Here is an 8,434-nt window from a genome sequence, read left to right as displayed (position 1 = left end):
ATAAATGCAACATGCAACAGTTTCAAAGATTTTATTGGGTTACAGTTCATTTAAGGAAATCAGTCAATTGAAATAAATAAATTAGGCTCTAATCTATGGATTGCACATGACTGGGCAGGGGTGCAGCCATGGGCGGGCATTATATATTTTTTATTTAACCAGGCAAGACAGTAAACAACAAATTCTTATTTACAATGATGGCCTAGCCCGTCCAATGCTGGGCCAATTATGCACCACCCTATGGGACTCCCAATCACGTCCGGATGTGATGCAGCCTGGATTCAAACCAGGTACTGCAGTGAAACCTCTTGCACTGAGGTGCAGTGTCTTAGACCACTGCGCCACTCGGGAGCCACTCGGCATAGGCCCGCCCACTTGGGAGCAAGGCCCACCCACTGGGGAGCAAGGCCCAGCCAATCAGAATGAGTTTTTCCAAAATGGCTTTATTACAGACAGAAATACTCCTCAATTTCATCAGCTGTCCAGATTTCTGGTCTCAGATGATCCCACAGATGAAGAAGCCAGATGTGGAGGTCCTGGGCTTGCGTGGTTACACATGGTTGCGGTTGTGAGGCCGGTTGGACGTACTACCAAATTCTCTAAAGGAGGCTTATGGTAGAGAAAGGAACATTTTATGGCAACAGCTGTGATGGACATTCCTGCAGTCAACATGCCAATTGCCTGCTCCCTCAAAACTCAGTGGCATTGTGTTGTGTGACAAAACTGCACATTTTAGAATGGCATTTTATTGTCCCCAGCACAAGGTGCACCTGTGTAATGATCATGCTGTTTATTCAGCTTCTTGATATGCCACACCTGTCAGGTGGACAGATCATCTTGGCAAAGGATAAATGTTCACTTACAGTGATGTAAACAAATTTGTGCACAAAATTTGAGATAAATAATATTGTTCTGCATTTGGAAAAATCCTGGAATATTTTATTTCAGGTCTTGAAACATGGGACCAACACTTAACATCAGTGGAGGCTGCTGAGGGAGGATGGCTCATAATAATGCCTGGAACAGAGTGAATGATACCATTCCACACATTCCGATCCAGCCATTACCAAGAGTCTGTTCTCCCCAATGTATATACACTCTGGGCTCCGACATTGCTTGTCCTAATATATCTTTATTTCTTAATTCCATTCTTTAACTTTTTAGAACCTTCTGTATTGTTGGATATTACTGCACTGTTGGAGCTAGGAATACAAGCATTTTGCTACATCCGCAATATCTGCTAAATGTATTTTTTATTTAACATTTAAGTAGGCAAGTCAGTTAAGAACAAATTCTTATTTACAATGGCGGCCTACCCCGGCCAATGCCTAACCCGGACAACGCTGGGTCAATTGTGCGCAGCCCTATGGGACTCCCAATCACGGCCGGTTATGATACAGCCTGGAATTGAACCAGGGTCTGTAGTGACGCACTGAAATGCAGTGCTTTAGACTGCTGCACTCAATGAACAGGATGCGGTAACATACAGTACACAGGCCTCTGTCTTTTTGTATGTGTGTGTGTCTCTCTATCGTTCTGTCTGTCTCTCACCCTCTCTCTGTCTGTCTCTCTTTCTCTCTCTCCGATTCTCTCTTTGGTGCCAGCTGTCTGCCACACATGAACAGGGAGAGATGGGAATGAGAGAGGGAGCAGCCCAAGGACACCCTGATAACAAAGAGGAGTGTGCAAAACCACACACTTTCTCTCTTTTTCTCTCTCTTTCCTCAAACATAAAATTGTACTGAATCACAAGTGCACACAATCATATTCACTCTGTATTTGATGTTTTTTCATCATCAAATTTTGTGTGCAAGGCTTGGAGTTAATTTCACCAGGCTAATGGAGTGTGTTGGCGTAATTACCAGAGTAGCCTAGATAGCGGACAGTCATTCTCCACATCAGTTCCTTGTTAGCTCAAACTCCCTCCTGTGGCTAAACAAGATACAGTACATTCTCCCCTGGTGGACGTGGCACAATGGAATTGAAAAGATATGTAGCATACCTCAGGGGATTTAATCCATTCAATATCACAGGAAGTATTTTTTCCACATATTTATGCAATCCCAGGTATCATGTTATATGTTCCTGCTGGTCTGGACATATTCTCATGTGAAAAATGTAATAGTGCAAAACCTGTGTTATTCTATTCCCATAACTCAAAGCATGCACAAAGACCTATTTATGACAGGTACAGTTGTCTTCTTTAATGATGAGAGGGGGTCATGTCAGATTGTGATTAGGGAGCTGAGGTCACCAGGGTCCTCTTCACTTTCATCTGGGGTACTGTACTATAGATATAATCTGGTTAAAAAAACAGTGTTCAATCTGGTTTAACAAAGCTACTATAGACATGCCCCTAAACATGTAGCTAGTTGAGGTCACCAGGTCTTTTTCACTGTGGTGTACTTATACCTTAGAGACCTGCCCCTAAAATGTGAAACGCAACCCTTCTCATGTTCCTCTCAGTGACGTTTAAGGTAGAAATCAAATCTCAAGGGTGCAGTTGTCACAAAGAAAACAAGGCAAAAAACAACATAGATCCACAAAACAAAGTAATGCTTCACAAAACTATTTTTCTCCCTTTCCGAGATTTGGTCGGGTGTGGAGCTGGAGGGCAGGGACAGCTTCCTCCCCTCAGAGGTTGGAAATCAGGGCATCAGGCCAGCATGAGAAAACATTTAGAAGAGAGAGAATATTTTGAGGGGAAAAGAGTGAAAGAAAGGGAAGTTCACAATGATCTCTTTTCCCCAATGTCTCAACCTGTAGAGACACCTGACACTACTGATTGAGTGAATTCATATCCCTGTGATGGCAGCGAGGAATAAAACAGCAGATAGTAGCTGAAGGTTGAGTGTGAGAGGAATGTGCAGAGACAAATAGGACACAAACGTTTCTTTGTCACAACAGACAAGAGACACAGAGGAGGGACAGTCACAGGGCACAGCACACAGTCATCTCTGCCCGGGGCAGGCTGTCATTGTAAAATAAGAATTTGTTCTTATTAACTGACTTGCCTAGTTAAATAAAGTTACTATTATTTGTTAATAATGTTAGTTCTGTGTGTGTCATAGACCATAGTTACAATGGTGAGGTGCCTGTGTTGAACCAATTATATTTAGCATCTAATAATAGATAACAGTTTGTCATTTCAAATACGACTCTGCTAAAAACTCGCAGCCTCCCTTCCTCACATTTCAACATGTGAAATAGTTTATTTTTTCATTTTTATCAGCCTTATAAATAACGGGCCATATGCACTTGCACATGCAAGCCACTAGTGGTCGGTCGACTTACCGTCAACTTGATGACGGGGCAAGCTTAAGTGCTCTTCCAGAGACACTTAGAAAGGAGTAGGATCCTCTCCTGAAGCAACTGGTCCTCCATTGAGATGTGGGTTTCGACCGAGGCCACTACGGTAGTTCGAGTAAATCAAGAACTGTTGTCTTACGTGGGCACCGGTTGAGGGCTTGTTCTAACTTTAAATTGTAAAAGGAATGGCTAGTTATTTTAGTAGCAACCGACTGGGTTATAACGTTAGCTATCTAACTTTGTGTGTTGCTGTAGCTACCATTAGCTAACTGGTGAGAGGTGAGTTTGTAATGCTGTGTGTTATGTCTCGTACCTTGACTGTCATCCACGTGTGGCTACTGGTTTTTAATTAGCTCCCGGGCTAACTAGCAGTCAGCTGATTAACTAGCTAGCTAGTGGCAGATTAGCCTAGGCAGCCGATAGTGGCTAAACTAGTACAGTAGCGGATGCAAGCGAGACGTTATCTCACTCTTCGCATGTTTGTTGTCAATTCTAGCCTCTTCGCTCCAGGATACCTGTACACACAGCTCCTGGAGCAGAGGCTATGCCAATTCTAGTTTTGGGGCACGATGACGTCAATTCCAAACATGGCCAGAGAACTGTCCATGTAACGTCAATGAGCTAGCTACCTAATGAACATTTTATTAGGCTAAAAACAAACATGTTATCCTTGCCTAGCTATACGGCATCAACTTTGCTCAAGTTGCATTGTATGATGCCACTTGTTGCATCCCCGACATTTTCTTGCTTTAGTGTGCATAATCAACTAGCTTAGCTAGCATGTATTTGCTAACATTTCATCCTTCACTGTGTGTGTGGATTTGAATGACGTCTGCTGCACGTGGGCAGGTAGCTAGGTAGGAAGATAGTTACACAAATTGACTGACACATTCCAAACTAGTTTGTAGGATCAATGACCAGTCATTTGTCATGCATGTGTATGGAATTTAACTTTTGATGACTGTTTTCTCATCTTTTGTGGACATGCAAGCAATGAGTTCCCTAGTCTCACTACATCAACTACCAACCAATTCTCATGAAAGATAGAACATAAATCATGCAATCACAGTGCTTTGACATCCATCAAACACTGATTTGGATCCTGCCATCTGATTTCCTGCCATCCATTCCCCCCATCAACTTCTTTACAGTGATCTGCTGTGTTAACTTCATGCTGCTTGTTTGATAAGTATCACCCCATTACATCTCAACCTCCTGCATGACTCCTCCCCCCCATAATCATCTGGCCCTCAGTCCAACTGCATGTGTCCTCCCCTTGCCTGAACTGAGAGGGCCTCCACTAAACTGCATGCGCTCTCCCTTGAACTGAACTGAGTGGGTCTCCCCTCGGCGCGCCTGCTTTTCTGTGAGTGCTTCACTGACCATGGGGAAGGACAGGGGGGGTAATGCTATGGTTCTGTCGTCGAAGAGGCCGTGCCACGGGTGGGGGGACCACGGTCGCGACCTGGAAAAGCTGCGTTCGACCCTGGAGGTAGAGAAGTGCCGTAACCATCAGGCTCACCAGAGGTTCTCTCTGGAGCTGCGTCGGCTCCGCGAGGAGGCTGAGAGGGAGCAGCAGCAGGCCCTGAGGGAGCTGACGGCCAGGCACGAGCGACAGAAGGCCCTGGAACTCCAGCGGCTACAGGAGGTGCTGAGGAGGGAGCAGGCTGCTGAGGTGAGACACCTGCTGAGATACAAAGGACAGGAGTTAAAGGCAGTAGGCACTGGGCTGGAGAGGGAAGCTGCCACCAGGCAGGCCAGGGAACTGCAGCGCCGGCTGGCTGAGGAGGCCAACACAACCATCACTAAGTCTGGGTGGAAGAGCAGGGGGGAGAACGTAGACAGAGAGCCTGGTTGTGTTTGCAGCGGTGCCAGCTGCCGTAAGCTGGAGCAGCTGCTGGTGAGGCTGCAGGTTACAGATAGAGATGGAGAGCAGGCTGAGTTCCTCCAGCGTCTCAGACAGGAGCTGGAACTGGAGAAAGACCTCTGCCACCTGCTTGAAGTTGACAGACATGGACGACGACTAGGGACCAGGGAGGTGAAGGAGAGGAACCAGAGCTCCAGGGCTCTCAAAACCAGGCACAGGTCTAAGAGCTGTGTCCATCTCCGCAGCAGCAGCACCCAGGACCAGGAAGACCACTCCCATCGCAGTGGGCCTCCACCACTGGCCCGCTCCAGGTCCCTTTCCCAGAGCTCCAAGAGTCCCTCATCCCCTCCACCCAAGAAGAGAACCAGGAGAGAGCATATGAACGTGGCTTCAGGAAAGAACCTCAGTGCAGCTGCCCGCTGCTCCTCTCCCCTGACTGGGGACACCTGTCGAAGCACCAGCTCCCCTCAGACCACATCCTCACCCCATGCAGGCTGGGACTTCCAGTCTAAGTCGCCTGGGTCAGACAAGTCCTCACCCTCCAAATACTCTGACAAAGACAACATGGAGGACAACATGGAGGTAAGCTGCTTCATATTTGCATTTTCTCACCCCTCTTCCCTTTGACTATAGGTTGATGAGGTGATTTGAGGTCACCTTTCTGGTCTCATTATAGCAAATGCCATGGCTTCAAACTTTCTAATGTGCACATGCATTGATTTTGATTATGTAATGTGTTTCTGATTTGTTATTCAAGTAATTTGGGCATATGCTTTAATAATGCCAGCACAGGCTTTAAAAATGCAACCTTGCATGTTTTTATTTTGCTCAATGAGCGTGTAAGATATGCAGTATAAAGCAAAAGCAATCCTTATAGTCATCGTCTTGGAAGGAGATCAGATAAAAGCTCAAGGAAATTGGATTAGGTCTGCTGGTCATAAAGACCTGAGTTGTTCCATGTAATTTCAGCAATCCATGACACCCACCATCACATACTATTCCAGAACAATTTGTGTAGTTAGAAACAGATAAGATTAGCATTCCTGCAGAATTATTTTGTTAGCTTAATTTCTCAGATAAAATTAAATTAATTGATTGTGCCCAAATTGGCCCTTTTTTTTAAATTTAAGATTCAATATAGTACCCAACATCCAATGTTAGGCCAAATTTCTTCTTTCCATTGTGTAAAGGAATCCAATAAAATTGTCAAAAGCCACCCACGGACCCCACACCCCACGCCAATCCTACCCCAACAAGAGGTATACAGTATGAGTTGACCATGTTTGACAAGTAGTATGGAGCTGCAGTTTGGAGTATTGCTTCTTCATCCTATCTAATGTATTCCAAGTGTAACTTGTGATGCAGATACACAGGGAATACGTTTCCCCTATATGCATTTAGCAGTGGAACATTTTTATAATTGCAGGAAATTAGCTTTGAAACTGCAATTGTTCTCTTAGCCCCATGATACCATTTGTAGAATTGCAGGAAATTAACTTTTTTTTAAAGCTACATTTTGTTTCTGTCATATTCTCTTCCACCTGCTAACTTTGCCACCGCTGCCAAAACATTTTTTTTAGGGGAAACATTGGTTGAGGTTTTTTCTCCCATTCAGAGAAATTAGTCACTTGCATTATTTACCATAAGTTAGTGTGAAAGGACTAGGTTTTTCCCACTAGATGTTCCTGTTACTGTCACACTTTTTTTCTTCCATTTATTAAATGGATCACACAACTTCCTTTGCAACTTTGGGTAGAAAACCAATAGCTTTGGCTCAAGAGGAAAATAAATTGTGTGGTCAAGCCAGTCCACTGTGAATGCAGTTAATTTTGTCCTTCTCTTAGCAACCTAATGCTTCAACCCTCAGGGCTGTCCCTATGGTGCAATTCTCATATGAAGACTTTTCCTACAAGCCTAAAACTTTGATGTAATGGGCTAGTGACTAAAATGTTGTGACAACTCCAATAATACAATTATAAACCTTTGCAGTCATAACATTTGAAAACATCTATGTAGTGTGATTAGTGACATTTACCATTAAACCCAACCCAATAACATTACAGAACACTACATTGTGTGTGTTTGGGACTTTTACCATTGAAGACCATTAGATCTGCTGTAGCCTAATGGTTTGCTTGTTTACCAGGAATGGTCTAACTAATCCAGAACTGTTTTGAAGGGAATAAGCTACTGACAAAGGGGACATTTCCTGGACCGAGATTAAGCCTAGGAGAAGGACAAACTGAATAGCTTTCATGGAGGACTGGCTTGAATTGTGAGGATGACCACACAATTGTATTTTATCATGAGCAAAATCTATCGTCTTTGCAACTTTGGGTAGAAAACCAATGTTATGATCCATTTAATAAACACGAGCAGTAAAATGTATAAAAGGTTGTGGCAGTCGCAGGAACAGCGGTATCTAGTGGGGAAAAACATGTTACCGTAATTTCTGGACTATTAAGTGCACCTGAATATAAACCGCACCCACTGAATTAAAAAAAAAAAGTATTTTGTACATAAATAAGCACATGTCTATAAGCCACAGGTGCCTACTGGTACATTGAAACAAATGAACTTTACACAGCCTTTAAACGAAACACGGCTTGTAACAAAAATAAATAGGCTTTTAAACGAAACACGGCTTGTAACAAAAATTTGAAAAATAGCAGTAAACAGTAGCCTACCAAGAAAGTCATTGGTCACTATCTTCCTCCTCCTGTGCACTGAAACCACTGAAGTCATCTCCTTCGATGTCGGAGTTGAATAGCCTCAGAATTGCTTCATCCGATGTTGGATCGCTGCCTTCTTCAACACGCAGCAGTCCAGCCTTTCAAAACCCGTTGATGATAGTGGATTTTTTGACAATGCTCCACGCTGTCAGCAGCTCTATTTCCTTTTCCAACAGCCAGATCGATCGCCTTCAACTTGAAAGCTGCATCATATGCATTTCTCCATGTCTTTGTCATGATGAGGGTGACAAAATGACTACCGTAATCAGACTGATGGGAAGTTTGAGCGCGCTCGATTTACGTCACATTATGTGACGGTGCTCAGTTTTTTGGCGACATGAATCTTGTGAAAGCGTGAAAAATCCATAAATTAGCCGCGTCATTGTATGCGAGGTTCAAAGCGTGGGAAAAAAGTAGCGGCTTATAGTCCGAAAATTACGGTACTTTAACACTCTTATGGTAAATAATGCAAGCAACTTCAAAAGCTAATTTCTCTGGAAAAAAAAACAGTTTCACAGTGAATACA

General features: G+C 43.8%; 1 protein-coding gene across 1 annotated transcript in view; it reads left to right on the top strand.

The window, feature by feature from the left end:
* Positions 1–3,313: 3,313 nt before the first annotated feature.
* Positions 3,314–8,434, top strand: part of LOC115105391 (peripheral-type benzodiazepine receptor-associated protein 1-like) — a 175,007-nt gene continuing 169,886 nt past the window's right edge. The window contains 1 exon segment of the mRNA XM_029627372.2: positions 3,314–5,758. Within this exon segment, the coding sequence (XP_029483232.2) occupies positions 4,694–5,758 (1,065 nt within the window). The 5' untranslated portion in view covers positions 3,314–4,693.

Source organism: Oncorhynchus nerka, linkage group LG22 (assembly GCF_034236695.1).
Source record: "Oncorhynchus nerka isolate Pitt River linkage group LG22, Oner_Uvic_2.0, whole genome shotgun sequence".
NCBI classification, from domain to species: domain Eukaryota; kingdom Metazoa; phylum Chordata; class Actinopteri; order Salmoniformes; family Salmonidae; genus Oncorhynchus; species Oncorhynchus nerka.
Note: the sequence above shows the minus strand (reverse complement) of the source record. Positions and strands in the feature narration are given on the sequence as shown.